The 27,322-nt window shown below is 36.5% G+C and overlaps 2 protein-coding genes and 1 pseudogene across 6 annotated transcripts in view; 2 read left to right on the forward strand and 1 right to left on the reverse strand.

Annotated features, from left to right (window-relative positions):
- Window positions 1–307: 307 nt before the first annotated feature.
- On the forward strand, window positions 308–2,758 carry opa3 (outer mitochondrial membrane lipid metabolism regulator OPA3). The gene is made up of 2 exons (XM_016471415.1): window positions 308–476; window positions 2,324–2,758. The coding sequence occupies exons 1-2, from the start codon at window positions 335–337 to the stop codon at window positions 2,653–2,655; spliced, it is 474 nt and encodes a 157-aa protein (XP_016326901.1). The 5' UTR covers window positions 308–334; the 3' UTR covers window positions 2,656–2,758.
- Window positions 2,759–5,698: 2,940 nt separating this feature from the next.
- Window positions 5,699–20,822, forward strand: LOC107676749 (heterogeneous nuclear ribonucleoprotein U-like protein 1; annotated as a pseudogene).
- A 709-nt stretch (window positions 20,823–21,531) lies between these two features.
- The window catches only part of LOC107676755 (RAS guanyl-releasing protein 1-like), a 24,447-nt gene continuing 18,656 nt past the window's right edge, over window positions 21,532–27,322 (reverse strand). For 4 of the 5 annotated variants that reach the window (XM_016471427.1, XM_016471431.1, XM_016471426.1 and 1 more), the window contains 7 exons: window positions 26,233–26,337; window positions 25,929–26,038; window positions 24,794–24,944; window positions 24,667–24,703; window positions 24,442–24,579; window positions 22,715–22,911; window positions 21,532–22,550 (listed from right to left, as the gene is read on the reverse strand). In XM_016471427.1, coding sequence (XP_016326913.1) covers window positions 22,440–22,550; window positions 22,715–22,911; window positions 24,442–24,579; window positions 24,667–24,703; window positions 24,794–24,944; window positions 25,929–26,038; window positions 26,233–26,337 — 849 coding nt within the window. In that variant the 3' untranslated portion in view covers window positions 21,532–22,439. The remainder of the gene's footprint in view (window positions 22,551–22,714; window positions 22,912–24,441; window positions 24,580–24,666; window positions 24,704–24,793; window positions 24,945–25,928; window positions 26,039–26,232; window positions 26,338–27,322) is intronic. The other variant, XM_016471430.1, reaches the window with a different exon arrangement.

Consider the following 27,322-nt stretch of genomic DNA (forward strand, 5'->3'; position numbering starts at 1 on the left):
AGAGCTATTTAGAATACGTTGTTTTGTGAAAAAAATAAAAAATAAAATTCATATACTATAAATATAAACTACGTAACAAATGGGGGGAATAATCTTTAAATCAATTTAAAAATTAAAATAATTAATAATTAATAACAATAAAAAACAAAGGACGATTAGAGTTATATTTTTCACTTAAAATAAAAAAATAAAATAATAATAATGCTAATATTGCGCGAAACGCGCGTTTTAGATCTCATGAATATTAATATTGCGTCATTAATATTACGCGAGAGCATCGTCCACATGACGTGCTTATCCTCCCGCCTCCTCAGATGACGCATTTTCCGCCAAGATGGTTGTCGGTGCCTTTCCAATTGCAAAGCTGCTCTATCTGGGCGTAAGACAATTGAGCAAACCAGTGGCTAACAGGATAAAAGCAGGCGCGCGGCGAAGTGAATTCTTTAAGAATTATATCTGCCTTCCTCCGGCTCAAGGTAGGCTGGCTTTTGGTTGTTCGTGTTTAACGATGTGACGTCAGTCCATATGATAATTGTGTCTGTAGGCGCAGCCAATAGCCGTTTGCTTGTATGTGCTATTTAGCCAATCACGACTACTGCGATGTTGTCATTGGGTGTTTTCAACTACAGATTTACCCAGAGACCAATGAGATGCTAGAAAGAAGGTTCCATTGAGACAAATGAGATTCGGGTTTGCTTAAAGGGGTGGGACTCAACTGTCATTGAGGTTACAGCGAGTAACTGAAAGTGCCTTTTGCTGCTTGAAATCTACTGAATGGACCCTTTTCACATTTTCGGGTTTCTCAGCAGCGGAAGTCGTCATAGTTGGGTTAACTTGAAGAGCAGTGAATGGGAGAGCACCACAAATATATTTTTTGCATTCCCAGTTGCTCAAATAGTAAAAGAAAAACTCCACGATAGTGTTTTCATGACTTTCAATAAAAGGAAAAAAATCGAGAGAGACTGATAACAGCTGTCTGAAGAGAGAACGATGTCAAATTTACCGTCTGTAAAATATAAAAAAAATACCATAAAAACTGATCATTTTGACCCATACAATGTGCTACTTATGACTGGATTTGTGGTCCAAAGGGTCACATTTAATATTATAAAGTAATATATATATATATATATATATATATATATTATACATTTTCATTTATTTATTAATAAATGTATATATAATATGAGAGCAATATCAACTATGTCTGATACAAGCTTTTTCTTTGGTTATATGTAGCCTTGTTTGTACAATATGCTATATATCTGAATTTTCAGGCAGAAGTAGATAATGTAATGATAATTAAATCAATTATTTCTTCTTTTTTTTATATAATATCATGTTTAAATGCTAGTCTCTTTTAATATATATTTTTTAATATTGTACTTTTTACATGCTAGTCTCTTTTTTTAATATTATAGCTTTCATATAGTAGTCTCTTTTTAACATTGTTATTGTTTGTAATCGTATGTTTTTTATACTGTAATCTCTGTTATGTTGGTTACCACGAGCATGAAGGTAAAACCAAAGTGTGTCTTAAAGGGGTCCTATTATGCTTTTTCACTTTTTCAACTTTAGTTAGTCTGTAATGTTGCTGTTTGAGCATAAAAAAGATCTGCAAAGTTACAAAGTTCAAAGTCCACTTCAAAAGGAGATATTTTATTTAACAGAAATCACTTTTCAAAAACTACAACGACCGAATTGTTTGGACTACAAGGCATATTTTCTGGGATTTGTGATATCACAAATACTGACGAATGGGGCGAGACCTGGTTGAGCTGCACTAGAGAAGGCAACGAGTGTTATCACTATGTCGGAGACACGCTAGCTTTCCCAAGGCAGACGAACTTAAAGTGGTTACAATCATCCGGGTTTAAATCGCACTCAAATTGATTTGATTTTGATGCAATATTTACACTGAAGCTCGCAGGCGGCTATGGTAAGGGGCATGACATTTCCCGACCAAGCGCCGAGTGCTGCCAATCACAACACACACTGGCCCAGCTAACCAATCACAGCACATTTCGTATTTCAGAAGGCGGGCCTTCATTTGATACAGGAACTATTCGAGCCGTTCATGTCAGACTGGGGAGAGAGGTGTTGTAATAATGTAAAATATGTGAAAAATAATGTGTTTTTCGAACAACCTAGTATGAGAGCCTGTTCTAGTACACCCCCAAAACAAAATCAAGACTTTGTAAAAGAGCATAATAGGACCCCTTTAACCTTTTTATTTATTTATTTTTTTTTTTTACGGTGGATTGTTGAAATAAATAGGTAATTCGGGTAATTCAGTGTGTGGTGCCTCTTGTTTTCTCCATAGCATATCACTGGATCGAGATGAGAACAAAGATGAGAATTATGGGTTTCCGTGGCTCCACCATCAATCCTCTGAATGAAGAGGCAGCTGCGGAGCTCGGAGCAGAGCTGCTCGGTGAGGCTATCATTTTCATCATCGGCGGAGGTTGCATGGTGCTTGAGTACAGCCGTCAGGCCGCCAACTCCAGGCGCAAGGAAGAGGAGCTCGCACAAACCATTAACAGTCTTCAGACACAACTAGGAGAGCTTGCACTAGCCACAGAGACACTGGATGCCCAGATCAGAGAGGTTAATAGACTTCTGTTGTCCCTCCCAGCGGCTCCAACTACCAAGTAACAATATGCATCACTAAAATACGCCCTTTCTAATAAGGGCAAAGAGACTGATTTATGAGAACATATCAGTAGTGGTGCAGCACTGCCATATATACACACACAAAGTCTAGGTTCAGCCATCCCACACACACACAAGGAAACCCCAGGTTATATAAACGAGGAAGGAACAGAGAGTTTGTGTGTGATTGGGTGACTGGCCACCAGTATAACACCTCCTATTCATTATTTGTTTGGTTGGATGATGCTGTTTTCAATTGAAAGTTCTAGTTATTTGATGACTCTGTTAAACCATTGCCAACGCTTTACCGCTTACTATTCTGCTCATCAGTTTGGACGTTATTTCATAACATTTTCTTCATATAATATGCTGATGGAGTTGGGCATTCATCATTTATTAATGATTTGAAAATGCACTTGAATTCTCGATACTTGAATGACAAATTCCATATTATATAGTAAATATGGATGTGTTCCTCGATATAGGAAACAGAGAGCCGTCTCTTTGTGTCCTGCAAGAAAATCCCCATTACATTAAAAGACTGCTGTGTTTAATATGGCATGTGTATATGGGTGTATATTTATGATTGTAAAATAAAGTGAAATATTCTGATGCTTGTTTTTTTTTTTTTTAATATATATATCTTGAATGTATTACAATTGTGAAAATATTATGTAATTGTGAAATGGCAATCTTAAATAATCACATGCGAAAGTTTTAGTAGTTCAGTTTTCATTGTATTCAAGGCACAAAATTCTGTATTTACAGACTTAAATTTAAAAATGGAAATATCATTCATTTGAAAAGCTTGAGCAGTTTTGAAATACTATACGAACTATGTTTAATACATTTTTTCTTTCTTTCTTTCTATATACCCCTGACATGTTTGGGTATATGTAGTTATGTTTGTACAATGCTTGTTTGTACTCTCTCTCTCTCTCTCTCTCTCTAACTCTCTCTCTCTCTGCAGTCTGAAATTCAGGAGAGCTGTTTTTAAGCATCTCATTTTTTATGTTGTCAGGGCCAGAGGATTTTTTACATTTGAGGGATTTCAGTTTTCCACCAAGTTGTTGTTGGGTTATTGGATAATCTAGTGGATTTTGGTTGTTTTTGATACATGATTCAAGAGCATTCAATTTTTCAAGAACTTTTAATTGGTTGGGATTATTCAGAGGGTCAGTTTGATGTGTATAGAGCTTCTCAAAATAATCTTTCCAAATTTGACCATCTTGTATAGCTAGTTCTTGTGGCTTTGTATTGTTTAGACTGTTCCACATGCTCCAGAACTGACCCTGATCAATTGTGTTTTCCATCTTCTGAAGTGTGTTGTTATAATAATCCAATTTCTTCTGTCTCAGTGTGTTTTTGTATTGTTTCAGAAGTTCTGAGTGCTTTGAGCGTAATTCTGAGTTGACTGGATCTTTGTGTTTTTGATTGGAAATGAATCGTAGCTCTTGTCTTATTGTTTTACAGTCATGGTCAAACCACTTTTCAGAAGGTTTTTGTTTAGCTCTATTTTTGTGTTTATATGTGGCAGTTTCATTTAAATTAGCCTTTTTTTGCTATATTTTCAAAAATGTCATTAATATGTTTAATTGCTAAATTTATTCCTTTCCAATTATTATCATATGTTGAATTGTTAAACAGTGTTATGGAATTGACTATTTCATTTGACTTCAATACTTTAATATATGTTTCAGCAGCACTACGAGTCCATCTATATGGTGTTTTGAGTTTATGTAGATGAATTGGCTTTTTATGAATTTCCCTTGATTTGCTGTTTTCCCCTTTAATGAGAAGATTGATCTGGCGGTGATCAGACAGGGGTGACTGGGCTTTGACGGTAAATGCACTGAAATGGGAAGGGCTTATATTTGATATGGCATAATCTACAACACTGTTCTCTCTCTCTCTCTCTCTCTCTAACTCTCTCTCTCTCTCTCTAACTCTCTCTCTAACTCTCTCTCTCTCTAACTCTCTCTCTAACTCTCTCTCTCTCTAACTCTCTCTCTAACTCTCTCTCTCTCTAACTCTCTCTCTAACTCTCTCTCTCTCTAACTCTCTCTCTAACTCTCTCTCTCTCTAACTCTCTCTCTATCTCTCTCTCTCTCTAACTCTCTCTCTCTCTCTAACTCTAAGTCTTCTATCAGCCAGCAAGTTGACCGAGCAAAGCCACTCAGCCAGTGAAGAGCAGACGCAGGAGACAAAGTGTTTATGATAAAAAAAGAGCAAAGTGTTATGTCACAGGCAAAAGCAATGGAAATTACTGCTTCACAACATCACATAAACCTTGAATTTCCATAAACATTCCCTCTTATCACTCATGAAGACAAACATCCCTTGAAACCTAAGACTAAGATGTGTTAAGACTAAACAACAATGGAAAAATAATATAAAAAGTAATAATATAATATAAAGAATAATCGATTAATGAATCTATTAAGTGAGTATATAAATGGCTATAATGATTACTATTAATTACTATGTGATTACATGGAATGATTAAATGATAAATGAAGAATAAAAGAAAGAAAGTAAAAAAACAAATGTATGGTTGCTCTCTTGAAGCAACACACAGAGTTTGCATGTGAGGATCCTTAGATCCTTCAATATAGACTATAATTACAGAACATTGAGAAGCCACAAAGCATAAACTAGTGTAATTTAAAAAAAACAACAACATTTAATTAATTATTAGCTTTTCATCAGTTTACAAATCCCCTGCACTTCCTTCACTAGCCCCTGGTTGGGAAACCCTGACAGTGTAATGTTTCATGCACTTCATAAAGAATCACTAATGTGCTTAAGTCGAGACACTTTAGTTTTGCCAACAAAAATATTTACATTTCTTTACAAATGCACATATTACATTTTATTGGGTAGAAGTGGATTAAAAAAGAGTAACATCAGTAGACATTGACTGGGCTTGATAATAAACTGAATACTAAAGGAATGCATAGTGACTGAATTATCAGTATATTCCATATGTGTCCAGAAGGTGGCAGCACTCAAACACTTTGGACAACACTCGGTATGTCTTCTGCTGCCTTGTACTGAAGCCCGCGCTGTCAAACACTCTCCTTCAACTAACCAAGAGCTTGTGCTATGGTAAGCTCATGACACCTTTTTAACTGACATTTTAGAATTTGCATTAGAGAAATGCACGTCCATTTACATGAGCTGAGTTAACATTAGCTGGCATAACATACCTCATAGCTTGACAAAACAGACATGTGCATGTGTCATTTCTCATATCACATCATAATGTGAATGCATTTAATGAATTGCAGTAGATGTGCCTGTTTGCCAATGCATTTACTACACAACTTATGTGTGCACATGATTTAGCAAATTAGCTGGGTAAATGTCCCACACTGTCGGTTTAAACTGGTAGCTGTGTTTTGGAAACTGATAGCTGGTTTCTATCTGGTCTAACCATGTCATTAGTAGGTCCAAGTTGGTTATTAACTGATTAAAGCTGATAGACCATATCTTGGACCAGCCACAAACCAGCCATTACATGGTCCTAAAGTGGCTTTGCTGGTTTTTGAAACATGATAACTGGTTTCTAGCAAGTCTGAGCTGGTCATTTTGTGAGACCAACTTGGATCAGCAACAAGGTTGTTATGCTGGTTTTTGAATCAGTCAGCTAGTGACCAGTTTAGACAGATGCTAAAAATCAGCTAACATGTTCTAAAACACAGATGTGGATATGCATCAGCATATATTGATGTTTTGACACAACCATAGTTCATTTTGGAAGGTTTAGGAGCGAGAGCTTCTCGCTATGTCATGCAGAAGAAACTGAAAGTGAATGAGCTGAAAGAGGAGTTGCAGAAGCGTTGGCTGGACACCCTAGGCCTCAAAGTGGATCTGGTGGAGCGGCTGCAGGCGGCTCTGGAGGCTGAAAAGGAACCCACCTGCAATGATGAGACAGAAGCAGGTAATCGAGTTTGCATGCATGAAGATCATTTGATGCATGCTTTGACTAATGAAAATGAAATCGCACTCAGCCTAAACATTTGTGATCTCATTGCTTGTTTGCCTGTGACAGGTGTTGCAGAGGCTGGGAATGATGAGTGTTCTGACCGAGGGCAGATGGCTGCTGAGAAAGAGGGCTCTTATATATACCCCAGGGTTTCTGAAGTCTCTAAAGATGAAAATAAAGCAGAGACTGTGGATGTACAACAGGCAACCGTTGAGACAATCTGCAAAGAGGGTAAGACTGCAACTGCCATTTGTGGGTTTGAATGCATTTCATCAGCAGTTTTGAATTTTGTGAATCTTGTTCATGTAAACGTAATTACGAGTTAGCAGTCAAATGATGTAGATTTCTAAGATTCTTAGAGAGCAGGGTGTTCGATGACTGAAAAAAAAGCCAAAATATATATGATATAGATTTCAGTTTAAAGGTATCAAATAACACATGCTTTAGTGAAGTTTTATGCATTTTACATAATGTTTACTGAATTAGAATAAATCATTTGAAAATGAATCAATATGAAAAATAGCTTGTTATTTTCACATTCTATTATCTTATAGTTTTCACAAATAAAGACACATTTAAAAACACAAATAAAAGGAAGTAAACACAGTAACCAAAAGTGCACTCAGTAATCTGGTAAAGTCATATTTTCTCAAATGAAGACCAAGTAATTCTAATTTTACATAAAGTACACAGTGAATATAACAGCGGCCAACTGTATACAACATAGCATACAGTAGTGTGAAATCAAAGGATTTAAAGTGTGCCGGCGTTGTGTATCGAGTGACAGCAGAACTCTCCTCTCTGCATCCAATTTGCATATTCACGGCACTGTAATAATACAAATTAAATCAAATACAAATAATAAAAATTTTAATCCGGCTTCCGACACTTATTGACCAAACAGAAAAACACAAAGGCTGATGTCACTCATTAAAAACTGCTGAATATCGACTTTGGCAACATATCAGTCTACCACTAATATATTTACATTTAGTCATTTAGCAGACGCTTCCAAAGCGACTTACAAATGAGGACAATTTTCTCCACTTCATGGTAAAATAGGTAAAATTATTGTGTTATTTCATTATTGCAGATTTATATAAAGCTTAGCAGTTGCATTTCCTACATGTTTTTTTATTATTTTTATAATCATAAACTTAATAAAAGTTTGCCTTTTGCCCAAATTTTGATTGGGAAATCACTATCTTGGATTATTAACTTTATTGCATTCTCAAGCTTTTTGACTCTGAGGCCCTCTGTTGCTAACAAACATATTTGACCCCGGGCCTAGATCTCTTTCAGTTGTTTGTGATTTTCTAGAAGAATTAAGGTTAACGATTTATAAGTTTTTACTCACAATGCCTGATCAATTATTTTAGAGCTTGGCTTAATTAGCAATATGTATATTCATTATAAAATGTCCAACTTCCAAAAGTTTTTATTAATGTACTTTGTAGTTACTATATGTTTTACTAATTTCAGTTGTTTTCGTATAATTTAATCCTTGTTTTGTCATGTTTTAAATCATTTTAAGGCCCCTTTGGAAGTTTGCTGTGGCATAGCTTGCTCGCCCCCTTGTTTGAGAACCTCTGCTTTATATTGAATATTTATTGTTTAACAAGACATGAAGTGGCACCAGTAAAGGTGAAAAATGAGGATGATATAAAGACGGAGCAACAAGAACAGCAGCGACCGGCCCCTGGCAGTGAATGGGAAGATCTGGAGAGCCAGCAGAATGCAGAGATCAAGACTGAACAGGACAGACATGCACATTATGGCCACAAGAGGCGCTTTGATGACAGCCACGGTTTCAGCTATTATGAACACCGTGAAGACAGGAGGTGAATTTACCACAGTGATTTTGTTTTAATCCTATATCACCATTAGCATTTTGACTTAATGCACACTAACAAATGCTGTTACATTTACATTGTGATTTTCTACGTTTTATCACAGGTCCGGCACACCTCTGCCATCTGCTGAAGAGGATGAGGAAAACTTTGATGGCACACTAATGGTCATTGACACTTGTACGTGTGAGGGCTTGTTTTGTGTAATTATGATTTATGATATCTCTATAATAGTAATAATAATGGAATTCTCTCTGTAAACCTCGACAGATAACTGTGACTTGCACTTCAAAGTCTCTCAGGACCGTTGCAGTGGCTGTCCTTTAACCATTGAGGGGTTTGCTTACCTATGGTCTGGAGCACGAGCAACGTATGGTGTAAACAAGGGATGCGTGTGCTATGAGCTGAAGGTAATGTACATTACCTTTCAAAAATTTGAGGTTGATAATACTTTTTTCATGTTTATATTCTTAGGCTTACCAAGTCTGCATTTATTTGTTCAAAATAGTAATATTGTGAAATATTATTACAATTTAAAATAACTGTTTTCTATTTCGGTATATTTTAAAATGTAGTTTATTCCTCAGATAGCAAAGCCAATTTTTTAGCAGCCATTATTCAGTATTCAGTGTCACTGATGCAATTTCCAAACACGTGCTAAACTCACAGCACATGCAATAAACGAGTTCACTGCATTCACTGTGAACGGAGTCGTTCTGAGGCGCGGAAAACACCGTATCACGAGCTGATCGCCTGAACGAAACGAAACTTCGCTTTGAAACGTGCAGCGAAAACAGACTTGACGAAGGGATTAAGCCATATTATGCTTTCGGTTTTATTTCGTTTGACAGATACTGTGCCAAAGCATAATGGCCCAAAACACATCTTTAAAGACCTTTTATGTTAGAATAAGAAGTTTAAATCTATTTTAAAAACTACACTTTTTGCCTGGAAGACCTATTGTTCCCCTTCAGGAACTCGAGCTGCATCGAGATTCGCTTTGGGAACGCCCTTGCGTGACCGCGTTCTGAAGCACGTGTCAAATCAGTCCAATGGAGCAGCGAGACGTCACGAGCGAGGTGTCGTAAGCACCAGAAAGCATAAAAGCGCATCCGGCAGAGCGCAAACCAGCTTCTGCTCTTCAGTAGCGCTCTGTGTATGTGTCTGTCTATTTACTGTTGTCTGTCCGCACAAGCACTCATATATATATATATAAAACAATGAGAAAGTCTATGGCGAGCGAACGGCAGTACAAACGCTGTGTTCCTCCCTGCCCACGATATCTGACGGCAGGGGATACACACGATTTGTGTGTCGTTTGTTTGGGAGCGGAGCATGCACGGTCAGCTCTCGAGGGGGCTGATTGTCATGACTGCGAGCTGCTCTCGCTGCGCACGCTCCGCTCTCGCTTGGCCGTGTTTGATGAGAGCGGCCAGGCTCGCGATCCCGCGGGCAGCGGTCCCGCTGTTGCTGAGGCACAGCGCAGACTGTTGTCGTGGGGATCGCAAGTGGATTTAGCGGAGGGATCCGAGACGGGCTCGTCCTTTTCTCGGTCCTCACCCGCTAGATCTGCGGCTCTCTCTCAGGGTTCGGAAGCCCGCGCTGCGGTTTCTTCCCCCCGGAGAGAGAGCCAGGCACTTCATCTATCTTCCTCCGAGGAGGTAGAGGTGATGAGTGTCGAGACAGAGGAGACTGTGGACTCGCCACCACAGTCTCGCTGCTCCATTGGACTGATTTGACACGTGCTTCAGAACGCGGTCACGCAAGGGCGTTCCCAAAGCGAATCTCGACGCAGCGTCTCGTTCCCTCGGGGAACCATGGTTACATACGTAACCTAGAGACGTTTCATATCGTCATGTGACCATGATAAGATTGAGACAGTTTTGCTATCGCGATACCACGATATTGATAATGAATGCCATTACATCCCTAGAAAACAGTAGTGCTGCTTAATATTTTGTGTAAACCGTGATACTATCTTAGGATTCTTTAATAAATAGAAAGAACAACATTTATTCAAAATAAAAATATTTTGTAACATTATAAATGTCTTAACTGTCAAATTTTATCAATTGAATCTGTCCTTGCTGAATAAAAGTATTAAATTCTTTCCAATCTTACTTACCCCACACTTTTGAATAGTAGTTCAGATTAGTTGTTTCTCTTTAATTAAAAGGATATTTCACCCCAAAATGAAAATGTTGTCATTATTTACTCACCATCATGTTGTTCCAAACCCGTAAGACCCTCGTTTATCTTCGGAACACAAATTAAGATATTTTTGATGAAATCCGAGAGCTTTCTGACCCTCCATAGACAGCAACGCAACTGACACGTTCAAGGCCCAGAGACATAGTAAGGACATCGTTAAAATAGTCCATGTGACATCAGTGGTTCAACTGTAATTGTATGAAGCTATGAGAATACTTTGCTGTCTTTGGAGGGTCAGAAAGTTCTGGGATTTCATCAAAAATATCTTAATTTGTGTTCTGAAGATAAACGAAGGTCTTATGGGTTTGGAACGACATGAGGGTGAGTGATTCCCAGTGACAGAATTTTCATTTTTGGGTTAACTATCATTTTAACTTTCAAATCAATTTAATAGTTTACATAATCTTGGTTTTTGTCTCCAGGTTATGGAGTATGTACCAGTCAAGCATCTTCCCTGCAGTGAGCCTGACCCTCATGTCGTGAGAGTCGGGTGGTCTCTGGATTCCTGCAGCACACAGCTTGGTGAGGAATCACAAGTACACTCACATGGGTTGGTTTATAGAAATGATCTTTTTAGGTTCTTATGAAAGGAATTACTTTGTTTCAGGAGAGGAGGCGTTCTCTTTTGGGTATGGCGGAACAGGGAAAAAAGTCTACCTGTTGCAAATTTGAAGATTACAGAGAGAAATTTGGTGAAAGTGATGTCATTGGATGTTATGTTGTGAGGGCTATTCTTACTTTTATTCTGGAATCTGTTAAATCATTGTATCTGTTGCAAAACCTGGTCAAACTTTTGCTGTATACTGCAAGATAAAGGTGCAGTCACATTTACCACTACTTGAAATTTCTCATATAAAATCAAGTCATGAAGAATTTTGCTTGATAGACTTCTGGTGGTTAAGAAATTATACTATGTGAATTTTGCATTGGTTTCAAATTTGATTAACATTCACACAAATTTACAGCACTGTGAGCCTCTTTGTTCGGCAATGATCTCTGTGTGGGCAGAGATTCGTAGCGCAAAGCAAAACTGAAGATCCGCAATGGACAAAGCACTCATTCTAGTAGTATCAGCCAGTTTTGTATAAAACATCACTTGAATATTATAAAGTGATAAATAAAACAAAGAGGCTATTTGGAAAGCACTTATTTAGGATTGCTTTGTTTGCTAACTGGCAGAATAGCTTTGGATGTTTATTTCATCGTTGTTGTTTTTTGGTATCATTCATCGTCAAGCACTTTCTTTCTCCTCTGAAATTTGTCAAGCAACAGTGAATGTGACCATACCTTGTGTCATCATCTTATCTATCATCTTAACACCTATAAGTGACTGATAAAGAACGGACTACATAGGCCGCAGTTTCAGGTGTTGCACAAATAGATTCTAATTGAGTTTAGCATTAGCATGTTGCTAAGCTAACAACATGACACCCTACTCTGAAAATAAAAATATATAAAATGCTCTAATTTTAGTTTGATTGAACTGCATTGGGATGGGTCCTACTGTATGATGCCTTCTGTCTAGGTAGGCAGCTTACTAGGTTTTGGAATCGAGAGAATAATGAAAGAAAACCAAAATAACAAACATGTAACTACCTAAATAAAGTAGTTGACATAAATATATAGTCTCCTATGTGTCTTTTGCAGGACTTTGACAGTCATGAGCAGGTGGAAATGGCTTTCTCAAAGAACGGGAAGTGGCTTGATGTGGCATTTCACGTATCTAAAGAAGAACTGGCTGGTCGTGCACTGTATCCTCACGTCCTTGTGAAGAACTGCTCTGTTGAGTTTAACTTTGGCCAGCGAGCAGAACCATTCTTTCTTTTGCAAGATGGCTACACTTTGATTGGGGCCGTCAACATAGAGACCAGGGTCAGAGGAATTGTTGGTCCCACCAATCAATCTGATTGTGAGGTAAATTCTCCTGATTAGCTCCATACAGTTAGTGTGAGCATTAGATTGTTTCACTTTGCTTTTGCAGTGAAGTTTTATGTAACATCTTTAAGACAAACGTTGTCTTATTTGACATTTTTGACAAAATCTTACAGTAGATAGATACACTGTCGTTCAAAATGTTTGGGTCAGTAAGATGTTTTGTTTTGTTAGCGTCAAATCAGCATATTAGAATGATTTCTGATGGATATTGTGACACTGAAGACTATTGAAAATTTAGCTTTGCCATAGAAATAAATTACATTTTAAAATGTAGTTTTTTTGTTGTTGTTGTTGTTGTTGTTGTTGTTTAATTTGTAATAATATTTCACAATATTATTTTTACTATATTTTTGATCAAATAAATTCACCCTAGGTGAGCATAAGAGACTTTTCAAAGAACATTAACAAAACATAGGTCACCTAAACTTTTGAGTGGTTATATATGTGACCCTGGACCACAAAACTAGTCTTAAGTCGCTGGGGTATATTTTTAGCAATAGCCAAAAAAAAACATTGTATGGGTCAAAATTATCGATTTTTCTTTTATGCCAAAAATCATTAGGATATTAAGTAAAGATCATGTTCTATGAAGATAGTTTGTCAATTTCCTACCGTAAATATATCAAAACTTAATTTTTGATTAGCAATATGCATTGCTAAGAACTTCATTTGGACAACTTTAAAGGCGATTTTCTCAGTATTTTGATTTTTTTGCACCGTCAGATTCCAGATATTTAAATTGTTGTATCTCGGCCAAATATTGTCCTATCCTAACAAACCATACATCAATGGAAAGCTTATTTAATCAGCTTTCATGTGTATAAATCTCAATTTTGAAAAATTGACCCTTATGACTGGTTTTGTGGTCCAGGTTCACATATATGGTCTCAAATAAATGTGTGCAGTCGAGAGAATATCACTTTTGTGTAGATACTGATGATGGTTGGTCTTCCTGCTTGCGGTAAAACCACATGGGCCACTAAGCATGCAGAGATGAACCCAGAGAAGAAATATAACATCCTGGGCACAAACGCCATCATGGAGAAAATGAAGGTAGGATTTATGGTTCACAATTGCAAAGAAATCATGTTCTTGGGTCCAAAAACAAGTGCAATTGAATGGAACATATTTTTTTTTTACTTTATTTATAAATGTGTGATGTAAATAATTGTATAAAAATATATATTTTACTCTTCAAAAGTTTAGGCGCAGTCAGATTTTTGTTTGTTTGTTTTTTGAAAAAAGAAAGAAATTAAAAAGTTTTTAAAATTCACGTTTTAAAAAGTTTTATTCAGCAAGGATGCATTGAATTGTGAAGTGACAGTGAAAACATTTATTATGTTACAAAAGATTTCTGTTCTAAATAAATGCTTTTTTAAACTGTAATAATACTTCACAGTATTATTGTTTTTCATTTATTTTTGATCAAATACATGGTGATCATAAGAGACTTATTTAAAAAATCTTACCGATCCCAAATTTTTTAACATGAGTGGAAATTGTTTAAAAAAAACTGTTATGATTTTTTTTATGGTTCTGTTATGGTCTTAGGTGATGGGATTGCGTCGCCAGTGAAACTGTTCTGGGCGCTAGGACATCCTGATTCAGCAGGCCACTCAGTGCCTGAACCAAATGATCCAGATTGAAGATGGAACTACATCTTGGATCAGGTACTGCAAACACATTCCTATGATTCCCAGTGAAGACAACTGTGAATGAGCTCTTCTGTTTTTCTTCTAATTTGTTATTTATTTATCTTTCAGGAGGCCACGATATGATTGAGTAGAAGAAGCAGCTTTTGATTGAATGTTGTGTATTGCAGTGTCAGAAAAGTTATTAATGTCAAACATGTTCATTATCTTGCATTTCCAATTACATTGAATTGTTCTGTGAGCCTCTCTGATAATGTACTGGTAGCCCAAGACTGTATTAAGATGTTGAGAGGCAAGTAATCTCAGCCCGGTGAGTAAGAAAACACATTTTGTTGCTGTACTAATTATAAAAGAAATAGATTTGGTTTTAAATAGACCTCTATTATCCTGTGGGTTGTTGTTGTGTTTGTTTCAGTAAGTGGCTTCTTGGCTTTTCAGGGCATAGCTGGTTTGTAAGGTTGGTAGAGTCGCATGTCTCAAACTATGGAGTCTGTGAGTATTCTCAGGTAAGTGATATACTGTGGGTACGGAAAGTATTCAGACCCCCTTCAATTTTTCACTCTTTGTTATATTGCAGATGTCTGTCTATAGACCTGAAGCACCACAAAGAGACGCATGAGTCAAAGGTAAGTGAAGGAGACCCTTTTAGAATGGGAAAGCTTTTTTCTTAACTTTTATTTGAAATATTTTGTGTATAGGTGACATTTATTTGCATTACATTTTAAGAAGTGTAGTTATTGTGTTGAATTGAATTTACAGTTAAACCGGTTATTGTACATGAGCTAGACAACATTCAGGGTTCCCATGGACATGGAAAAATCTGAGAATTTTAAATATTTTTTTTCTTGAGAAGTGAGAACTGGTAAAATTATAATAAAATAAAATACTGTAAACCAAGTTATTCTTTCTCATGGTGTTTTGCCAGTGCAACAATTCATTAATTTCTTGCAAAAAAAGAAAGAAAAAAAGGAACATAGTTTAACTTTGTGGTACATTGTTTACTCTGCAAAAGGTGGTGATAAAATTATCTCTGAAATCTGATCATCATAATTTGATTTTGTGGGCATGGTATTCCATAATAATTCAAAATTACTACACATAAACACATAAAATGTCCCCCTCACAATGACATATGATCACAGATGTTCGTAATTTCCGTTTCATGTCGACTTCAAATTAGAAAATTAAGCTTTCAAATATTTAATGAGTTAAATATTGTTCTTTGTGACCATTTTTAACTGTTACAAAATTTTAACTGTTTTCAAAGGGAACAAAGAGTAATCTTTCCTAAGCAAGTATCCATTAAGTAATGGTTCAAATTTTATTCTTTTGACAAAAAATTATAGTCATATAAATTTGTGTGTCCAAGGGTTTGGAAAATATATAGGAAAATATTCAACATTAATATTTCTGAAAATCTTTGTCCAGTAATCACGACTGAAAAGTTTGTTATATTTTCTTGCTGTTTCACAGAATTAAAAAATAAATAAATAAAATATGGCCAGTTTAGAACTAAGGGTCCCTAGAAAGGTTTTTGTCCCGTCCATGTCCTGAAAAACACCTGTGTAAGGTAAGTGTTGTAAAGATTCATCAGTAGGTACAGTAAAGAATGGAAAAACCACTCTCACTTCATTGCAGGGTTCCAGATTTCCTCCGGGGAAAAGCAAAGCCACACAAAAGAAACAATAATGAACAGCTTTTACTTCTTTCTTTTCACTATTGCTAGACAAATGTATATGGATCAGCCCAGAGATGAAAAATGTGTCCTTTTGAAGGGTTTCAACGCAAGGCTGTTGTAATTTGTTACACGGACGAGAATTTAAAAGAGCGAACGTTTAAGCAAACTCATGAGGAAGGGAAGGATGTACCTGATCATGCTGTTTTAGAAATGAAAGCTGGAGCGCTGCTATGGAAAACAATAGAAATCAGAAAAATTGATTTTTTTCATCAGCCCAGAGACGAAAAATGTGTCCTTTTGAAGGGTTTCAACGCAAGGCTGTTGTAATTTGTCACACGGACGAGAATTTAAAAGAGCGAACGTTTAAGCAAACTCATGAGGAAGGGAAGGATGTACCTGATCATGCTGTTTTAGAAATGAAAGCTGGAGCGCTGCTATGGAAAACAATAGAAATCAGAAAAATTGATTTTTTTCACTTTTGCTTTTTGGTTTGTAATTAAACTTTAAAGCACATACTACTTCATCAAAGAAACCAGCTTTATGTCTAGGACCTCTGTCCTCAGTTTGATTGGATCCTTTTGATCATCCCACCCTCACCTCTGTGTCTTAATGATACATGAGATGCTGCAAACCAAGCAAGTGCATTATCATTAAAAATAAGAATTCATACTAATACCTTTTAGTCACAATACAGTGGTGGCCAAAAGTATTAGAACACTAGTATTTTCACCAGCTAATAATGGTTTTAAGTCAGTTATTTCTATCTTTTGCTGTAGTGTGTCAGTAGGAAATATCGGTTTACATTTACAAACATTAATTAATTGTAATAATCCAGTGAGATTTTTGTTTGCACGAGGAGTCTGACAGCCAGTGCTCAACACAGACATCTGGGCCCAGTTGCATAAAAGGTTAAGACTAGTCTTACAAGTTAGTAACCCAATTTTTTTCTTTAAAACTGGTCATAATTTTTTTAATTCAGTTACATAAAAGCATAGATTAGTCTAGGTTTATGCGACTGGCACCTGATTATCATCCAGTCTGTCTGGAATGATGTGAAGAAACTGAGACAGACTAAATCCAGAAGAACTGTGGCAACGTCTCCAAGATGCTTCAAGAACCCTCCCTGCCAAACTATGTGCAAGTGCACCGAGGGCAAAAGCTGCTTTAAACGCAAAGGATGGTCACACCAAATGTTGATTTCATTTAGTTCATAGAAGTTAATTGATCAAGAAAATCTATTTCTGACATTATTTTTGACAGAAAAATCTTACAGCATTTTTACACAAGAGCGTTACAGTCTCTTGAAGCATCTTGTAGACATTGCCACAGTTCTTCTGGATTTAGTCTGTCTCAGTTTGTTCTGTTTCTTCATGTCATTCCAGACAGACTGGATGATAATGAGATCAGATCTCTGTGTGGAGCACTGGCTACTGTCGGACTCCTTGTGCAAACAAAAATCTCACTGGATTATTACAATTAATGGCAAAATGGATGTTTGGAAATGTAAACTGATATTTCCTACAGCAAAAGATAATAGTGTTCTAATCATTTTGACCACCACTGTAAATAGACACGTCCCTTTTTCCAAACATGTTTTTGAGGTTGCACTTGGTTTGCAGTATTGTTCATGATTTACACTTTTGATATGTCTTTCTTGCATCATTTTCCCATCTTCTTTTAGCAATATTTTGTGATGTCAGAATTTTATCAAGTTTCTTTTAGTGTCTTCTGGTGGTGTGATCTGTCCCAGCTTCTTTCCCCTTTCCATGGCATTGAAGCCAACTTTGTGCTGCCAGAGGTTGTAGACTTTCAGGATGAAGTGACCTTCGTTGAACCGCAAAGAGAAGAGGCTAATGAGCTAATCAAACGGTACAATGAGGAGGGCCGGAAGGCTGGGCCTCCTCCTGAGAAACGCTTTGATAACGGCGGACACCGTAGACATGAAAGCGGCTTCCAGCGGTACAACAACCACAGAGGGTCGAGAGGAGGCCGTCAGAACAGAGGAGGACCTGGAGGAAGCTACAGGGGAGGTGAATTGACCTTATTAGGGTGTCGACTAATTCAAAAGTCTGTCATTAGTGTATTTCTTGCTCTGCTTTTGTCAGGTTATAACCGTGGTGGCGACAATCAGAACCGCTGGGGATGGAATCACAGACGGGCGAGATGGATACAGCAGCAGTCTGGAGGAAGCTACAATATAAGAATGAGGGATATAACCAAGTGAGTCTGTACACAGCCATGTATCTGTGACAGACATATGTCTTCATCAGATGTGTTTTTGTTTTGTTCCCACATTTCTTTTAGAGCTATATAATCAGGGTTACAATTAAGGCTTCAACCAGGGCAACTATAGCCAGCGAAACTACAACCAAGGCTATAACTACAACCAATACCCAGATTATGGGCAAGGTGACCATGACAATCGAGGATCTGGACAATCATATAACCAGCAGAACTACAATCAGCAGTATCAACAGGTGAGTTACGAGGAATGTTCTATGATTAAAAACAACTTTTGCTCTGACGACTGATAACTTCTCAAATAACAGTTTTGAAAGCTTCTAATCTGCTTTTCTTGGTAACATTTTACAAAATAGGAATATGCATCAACTATCTATACATGGGTTTAGTGTTGTCGATATAAATTTACATTTACATTTAGTCATTTTGCAGACGCTTTTATCCAAAGCGACTTACAATTGGGGAATGCATAAAGCGATTCTTCTTAAAGAGGCAAACAGACACTGGAAGTGCTTGTAATACCAAGTTTTAGGCATTGTTCAAATAAGTACAAGCTAGAAAGGGAAGGAATAAATAAAGAGAAAGAAAAATGTTTTTTTTTTTTTTTTTTAAGATGAAGTAGCGTTTAAAGAGATGAGTTTTCAGCTGTCGCTTGAAAATTGTCTGGGATTCAGCATTCCGGATTGGTGTGGGAAGATCATTCCACCAGCCAGGAACGGTGAACGAGAATGTTCTGGAAAGTGATTTTGAGCCTCTCTGTGATGGTACCACGAGGCGTCGCTGACTAGCGGATCTCAGACTTCTGGAGGGATGAATCAATCAATAAATGAATGAATCAATTTCTGAGAAATTGTATTACTGGTAATAAGAACTCAATTACTAAAGCTTACGGCAGATGGTCAGCACTCTACCCAAATGTTAATTTTCAGAAGGTATGGGCAGTGGCCAACAAATTTTGATTTTGTAATGAAGAAAAAGAAGTCTTTAAAAACAATTCATCACTACCCTAGTAATAAATATTTCAGTTCAACCAAAACTTTTGTTTCTTTTGAAAATAGAAGAAAGATATATCTCCTTATGTTATTTTTCTTACACTAAACATTCTTGGATTCAAACTTTAATATCATTATCATCATCATTATTATTTATTTATCTATTTACATATCTTTTTTCTTCATTTTATTATTATTACTAGTAATGCTTCCGCTTCCATACTTTTTCACTCTAACCAAAATTACTGAAAATATTACATTACAACCAGTGTTACAAGAAATGTGTCTGACTCTGTACTATATTCATATGTTACAACTGTATATTATTATTACTGTTTTTCAATAAACTTTTCTCTCATATGCTGAAAGGCTGTGGAATATGTTTGTACACATTCTATGTTTATTGATATATTTGTGTTTGATTTTGGTATATTCCTGTTGTTTGTTCGTTCATTTTCCCTCTACTTTCTGTCATGTTTTTCCAATTTTTGTCGCATTTTCAATTTTAAAAAATGAATATTTTAAATTTTTGTGTTTTAGAAGGTTACATTTCTGTCAATAACGGTTTTAAAGTGCTTGCCTCAGATTTATAGATACTATAATACTAGATACTAACATAATCATCTTTAAAAACATTCGACAATACTGAACAACTGTATTTTTCTTTCTGTATTTCCCCACTTGTTCTGGTTCTCTCTAATGTATTTATTATTATTATAAATATGACCATATTTAAACAGTATTTGAACAAGCTTGAGTCTGATGTTATGGAATCGATTACCAAGCTTGTCTGTTGTAGCAAATCGTTTCACTCATAACCATCTAGGAAAAAGAAACCTAATTATTTTGGCTTGGTTTCCATATGATTAAACTAGGAAGTGACATACAGTAATAATAATAATGTGATATAACAGTCAGTGTTTACATAGTGGTGTGTTAGTTCCATACATTCCACCTGCATTAATTACAAAGGTAATTTCATCGACCTAGAAAAGTAGTTCCATCTTAAATGGAAAAATTTAGACAACTTGACAGGTCAAACCTTTTATTGAATAACCTTGAGCAACAAAAATACAAGCTTTGTACTTTTAAACCTTCTGACTTAGATTCTAAGTGCATTACTGTATATGCATTTTCTGTCCTTTTTTTATAAACTGAATGACTTCATAATTGTCTGCATGCCACAGCTGTTGATAGAGTTTACTTGAATGTGTTGTATAATCTTTTTTTGGTCCTGTAACATTAAACACATTTTGTCATTTTGTTTTATTAGATCAGATGATTGAAATGTAAGACTATATTCATAAAGATCAATATGTGGAAGCAGTAAAAGTTGTTCCTTTATTGATGCGTTCTGTTTTTCTCCATTATGCACAGCAGTGGCAGCAGTATTATCAGAATCAGAACCAGTACTACGGTCAATATGGGAATTACTCTGGACAGCAGGGAAGCCAGAGCTCACACGGCTCACAGTAAACAGGAAGTACGTTCTGACATCACCTCCGCTATCACAGACACCATGTTAAAGCTTCTGTACTTAAAATACATACTTCCACTTTAACTACCAGCATTTCATTTATTTTCTCTTTCGTACTTTCTCTTTCTCTTGTTAAACCATTTGCATATTTTCCAAGACATAGTAAGCTGACCGTTATGTCAATGATTGTCGATTGAACTAAATGACTCGGTGTAAACTTCCCTGATGTAATTATACTAGTTAGTACAACCAAACCCCTGCGTTTGAAATAAGAGTAGAGAGATGACTGATTTCATCTAGTATATGTGAAAGATATTATTATTGCGAGGTGCTACTAGTTGTAGTACCACAAACAGCCTGCAGGTGTAGAAACTGTGAGATGCTTTGTCAGCACTGATTGTTTTAACCAAATTCCATTTAATTTGGATTGTAGATGTTTGTTGTATCAACTATTTTGAGTCTTAATTTAACACATTAAGACGTGACAGTAAAAAGCATGTTTTTTGTTTAAATTGTAGTTGTTCAGTGTTTAATATACTCATTGCCATCGCACCCACACAAGACGAGAAGATGCAGAATGTTGCGTTGAGAACTAAAAAGTTTAATTCGTCTTGATAATACAAAATGCTAGCCGTTTTTAAGAGTGTTGAATGATGATCATCCTGGTTGAGGCTTTTTTTTTTTTCGGAACCGTTAAGTTCATATTTAATGATGTTATTTGTTCTGTCCTGTCCAATCCATTTTTTGCTTTGAGAATTAAATTATAAAACATCACCGTGACTCTAAAAAAAATTCAAACATGATTTACAATAGTGTTGTTATAGCCAGACTCGTGAAACCAATGAAACACCTCAATCGCTTTTTCATTTATATTTTAATCACATCAGGCAGTGCTTTATGGAAAATACTTAAGCTTTATCATTCCTCAATAAATAAAAATCTATAGCCTAGACTCAAGATTTAGTAAAACAGACATTCAAGTTGGAGTTGACAACAAAAGATCTAACAGAAAACATATTAGAAAAACAATTCACTCCCGCTCTTTTTCACTAATGCTCATACTCTAATACACCGAATGGACACGAGCACTAACAAAGCAGATTGTGAGCATTTTGAACTGAGACAGGACTATTGTTTGATCTAAACAGTGATATAACACCCTTTGTCTCCTACTCAATGAATTGTTCATTGCATAAGGCACAGTGATGCATTGTGGGTATTATATCAGCACCAAAATCACATCCCTTAATAGAGGAGGTACATTCTTGCTGTTCAAGTTCAATACAGTTGGTCACAGTGTATATTTTCCATCAGTGTGAATATTAAGGCAACAGTTTTGTACTCCGTCGAACTGAACCTCACTCTTCGTGATAAAGGTAAGAAAGTCCGTCTGACTCGTATAAAGACGAGTGGTGGTGAGTTCGAAGATGTAGCAGTCCACTTTTGAGTACTTGTGGAGATGTGAAGTCCATCGATCTGGTCTTCACTGGCAGTTGACGCTGGTGCATAGAGAGTTCTTACCGTACGGATCCACCGACAGGGTTTTAAAGTGCCCTGAGGGAGCAGGCCATCTGTAATTCCTTAAATAAAATCCCTTCTGGCTAGAATTTCATCACATTTAATGAACGTCATGAACAATCTGTTGAAGACAATAGAACAAGACAGTTGGCGAGAAAGATGAGGACATGTTCTTCAGTCTTTTCTGTCCAGTGTATTTAACTGTTCCACCACACACAAACAAACGGCCACATGCACAGACTAGTTCAGTCTGGTTCCTTTCGTTTATCTTTGTTCAGCTTCAGTTCATCCATTTTCTCCTGTAGGAGAGAACTAGGGGCAGATGAACCTCGCACCCTTGCTGGTAGCGTAGCGCTCTGGGATGATAAGGCAGGCAGGTAACGTTAGTCTCAAAAGTGTAGTGTATGCTACCCAGTCTTCCTCACCAAATTAGCTTTCTATGCAATATATTATGAATATATCCACCATACTCGCTGTGAAAAAATGTAAGGAATTTATGTAAGTTGTTTTATGGCAATACCTTTTCAAGGGGTGGATGTTGTTTCTGGGAAGGAAGACGATCTTTCCGTTTGGCCACCGGTGTCCAAACTCCTGGGTCCGTTTGAGTGGATCTGTCGGACAGTGTGGCCGCCTCTGCGTCGCTGTCTGATGAAGTTTGGCCCTTGGAGTGTTCAGATCCGTTTCCATTAGGAAAGACAAATGTTTCCTCTTCAGAACCTGATTGAAAGGTCGGGAAACAGGTTAAGAGCCAATAAGTCATCTGCCAGCTTAACATTTCTTTTAAAACTTGTATGGCTTTTGATGCTAGTATATTCATAAATGGTGAATTCAGACCAAGAGTATTGATGACATTCTGCACGACATAATCTTCTCTCCAACCAGATATTTTCTAGAATAACAATACCATTTACAATCGAAAGCAAGTAGCAAGTAATAGTTTGTAGCTGCATCCCAAATGACGCACAACGCACTTATATGCTATGTTCTCAACCATGTAGGTAGGGTATGAATTATATAAGGTTATTTTGTCATTCATAATTGGAGTCTGATAGCCCCTCCCCCTTCAATATAATAATTAAAGCTGTGACAGTTGAGTGCATGAAGTGTCCAACATTCCATGCTTCGTTTTTCGGTTGTTTAAGTGCATCATCTGTGCACTTTTTCTTTTTGGAATTTTCAGTGGGAACATATTTATATGCTTAAAATCCCCATTAAATAGTTTTAATGCTGTCAAACGATTAATCGCGATTAATCGCATCCAAAATACGTTTTTGTTTACATAATATATGTGTGTGTGCTGTGTATATTTATTATGTATATATAAATACAAACACACAGTATATATTTTGAAAATATTTACATGCATTTACATGTATATATTTATATTCATATAATTTATATTATATAAAATATATTTAATATATAAACATAACATATTTTTCTTAAATATATACATGCGTGTGTATTTATATATACATAATAAATATGCATAGTGCACACACATATATTATGTGAACAAAAACTTTTATTTTGGATGCGATTAATCCGATTAATCTTTTGACAGCACTAAATAGTTTATTGAACAATAGCATAGTAGCATCCTTTACATGGCAGAAATAGTAAGACAAGTATGCTAGTATGCCATTTCACATTTAGCCTGGCTTCATCAAGCTATTTCATAGGGGTTTTAAACATAAGTAGGCTTTAATAGAAGGTGCTGTGGAATACAATAATCTTTTTTTAAATGACTTCTAAAACATAATTCACAGTTGTTCCTGGCAACCAATTTCAATCTCATGACATAACGTAACAAGATGGCAATTTCGTATGATTTGATTCATGTAAAAATGTACAGTTTTTAGCAAGCATGAAGGTCCACTCCAAACCAGACTGTATAAGCAGATTGTACGAAAATGTAAAAATGAAAATCTGTGAATTTGAAAATGTTCGTCAAAATTTTAAATAGTAACAAATTGACATGAGAGTGTGTTGGATTTCCTTTAGCTGTGCTAGTTTCATATTTCATCATCACCCCATGGTCTCTCTTTTGGCCCACAATAAAATGGTTCTCAAATCAGTATTTCATTTGATAAATAAATGGTATAGTAGTACACAGTCAAAAGTTTGCAAAATAAACCTCTTCTTGTACTTTTAAGTACAAGGTTCCTGCTATGATCACTCTTTTGGGTGTTATTTTGCTGTAATGGCCAGCTTCCTTGATGTATATCAAGACTGAAAAAAACTCACTCCAGCTGTTGCCCTTAGTGTGGAGGCCTGATACGGGGCCCGGGGTGCAGGGACAAGAGCTACTGGTCACCTGGAGCCTCTTCATACACTCCATTCCCACCAAATCCTTACAGTGCTTGTGACAGTTTACTCCACAGTCTGCAGAGAGAGAGGTGCAGCAGGGTTACGATGGTCCTGAGGTGACAGTATATAGGAAACTGATTGATTAGTACTGTATGTTCTAACCTTTGCAGTGGTAGCCTTGTTTTATGACTCCCCATAACTAATGGAAAAAAGGGGGAAAAAAGTTAGATAATGTACAAAGACAAGTCAGAAACACATAAATGAAATGGTCCTTAGTTTAAACACTCACAAATCCTCCGCAGGTGTCGCAGAATGTAGGCCTTTTGTATGTGGTCTCATGGAAGTTGTGAAGGTTGTGGAGGTTGAAGCCAAGTTTAGCACACACCGACATCCCACGCATGAAATATGAAGTGATTTCCTTCCTACTGATCTCTCCTTCCCTGAAAATAAAGAACAAAGCATGATGAGAACTGATTTGATTCATTTACAAATCACAGGAAAAAAGTTATTTATATATATATATATATATATCATGACATTTTTACACTCAAATTTTAAAATGATAAATCTTTAAACTGTAAAGGGTATTTTTCAATATCCTAGAATTTTGAATAAATAATATCCAGAGTTAGCTTCGCCTTGCCATAAAATGGTTACTCTGAAATTTCAAAGTTCTAGAGGGGTCGTCTGTGATATTTCCTGTTTTGTGTTTTTCTTTGTCACATGACAACAGAATGGCTTCCTGCATGTTGGTTTCACAACACTCACCAACTTTGATTTGGCAAATTAAACTTCACTTCAACTGCTTTTGAATAAAATAAAAAAAATCAATTTATTTAAATACCAGCTTACACTTCAGCCTTTTAATGAGCTTGTTTATATTTATATATATATATATATATATATATATATATATAAGTTGACTTCAGAAATGGAAAATATGTTCATCATAGAAGAAATTTATGGGGTTTGGGGTCAGTATTTATTTATTTTTATTTTATCTATTTATTTGTTGTTGTTGTTGTTGTTTTTTGGGGGGGGGGGTGGCTTTCTATTCATCAAAGAATCCTGATAAAAATGTATCTTGGTGTCCATAAAAAATATTAAGCAGCACAACTGTTTTCAACACTGATGATGTTTCTTAAAGTTTCTGAAATCGGCTTTGCTTTGCATCAGCTTTGTGTCCCAGCAATAAATAACATTTTAATATATAATAAAATTGAAATCAATGATTTTAAATTGTAACAATATTGACCAAATAAATGACTTTTGATCAAATAAATGCAGCCTTGGTGAGCATACAAGACTTCTTTTCAAAACCGACCCCAAACTTTTAAACGAAATTGTAAATATATCACTTTCATTTCTGTCATTAACACAACCCTGTTGTCACATCTATCAGAGTGTAAAAGACCTCGTCTCACCTATCGCTCTCGTGTGTGCAGAAAGAGAAAGGGAAATTTGCAGCGATCTTCTCAAAGTCCTCCAGAGAAATGTAGCCGTCCATGTTCAAATCATAATTCTTCATGATAGACTGTAGGGGGCAACAAAATCATTGTGATCTTTAATGTAAGACACTGACTTCTAAAATTATCAGCCTGTGACATTTGGTCTTGAAGGGCCTACACGCTATTAAGGAAGTGAGAGTGGACAGCCAGGAACTGGCCGTTGCAGTGTCACACTAAGGAACTGGCCCTAAAAGTGGGAATAAACACGTTTCTCACTTACATCCACCATCTGTTTAACGTGTTTCGAGATGGTGTCGGGATCCAGACGCGGAGTCACTCCTGATCCCCACTCGGCTACCACTGGGGGCTTCACCGGAGCTACGGGCTACAGAAAAAGGGTGGTTAGAGACCTGACAGTTTTGTTTTGACACTCAACACCAACTCGCACAAGATCAGCATCTGAAAAACGCTGCTGTGAAAACACTATACAAATGATGCTGGCTTATTTGTAAAACGCGAACGCTGTCACAGGCAGAGGCTTTATAGGAAATAATCAAAAAAGCTGTACGTAACAACACCCACACTGAAAGCGACGAAGATAACGATCGTGCATCTTTCAGCAATGTGTGTCTTTTTTGTGGTTTTCTTTGAAGTGTGTTTGCACAAAGAGGAGTGCGCTGAGCCCTGTACCCACACATTAGCACGGGATACTCCCTGTCTATAAACAGGTCACATACAAGGTCAGACTATGTGGAAATACCGGCTAAAGTCGTTAATAGCAGCCTGTTGCATGTGTAAAACAAGTCAACGTTTGAATATGCAGTCTTTAGATGTTAGAGACTATATTTTCATACTTTCTGAAGAAAATCGGGAGTGCTGCTTGTTTCTCGTAATACCAGGGTGCTTGAGGTTACCAGGGTGTTGCTATGTGGGTGCTAACATGTTCTGAGTGGTTTTAAGGGCGTTTCTATATGGTTGATAGTGTTTCTACTGGTTTCTTTCTGCTCCATGTAAAAAGAGCACACCTTTAGTGCTCTGTGATATGATGGTCCATATATATGGGATTTGTCTGTGGGATGTTTCGGGATTTCTTAAGCTGTGTTACTATTCGAGTGATTATTGCACCCAAAAAAGACTGAATTTGGAGACTCTCAAAAATTGTAATGGGGGAGGGAGTTGCACAACTTCACATTTTACAACGTGAACTAACCTCAACTTGACATAAAAAGGTCAAATTATATGATATTTTAAGAGACTGTAGCAAATAATTACGTCTGCGATACAATTTCCTGTTTCGCATTTTTTAATGCATTTTCTTTGTGTAACATACGTTACAAATATTTGATTATATATATATATATATATATATA

The sequence above is a fragment of the Sinocyclocheilus anshuiensis genome, unplaced genomic scaffold (genome assembly GCF_001515605.1).
Source record: "Sinocyclocheilus anshuiensis isolate Anshui unplaced genomic scaffold, SAMN03320099.WGS_v1.1 scaffold456, whole genome shotgun sequence".
Taxonomy (NCBI): domain Eukaryota; kingdom Metazoa; phylum Chordata; class Actinopteri; order Cypriniformes; family Cyprinidae; genus Sinocyclocheilus; species Sinocyclocheilus anshuiensis.

Excerpts from the sequence above, each read along its gene's own strand:
- opa3 (XM_016471415.1), top strand. The coding sequence starts at position 335 with ATGGTTGTCGGTGCCTTTCCAATTGCAAAGCTGCTCTATCTGGGCGTA. Across the intron at positions 477-2,323 it reads CTGCCTTCCTCCGGCTCAAG|CATATCACTGGATCGAGATG; the intron begins GTAGGCTGGCTT and ends TTTTCTCCATAG.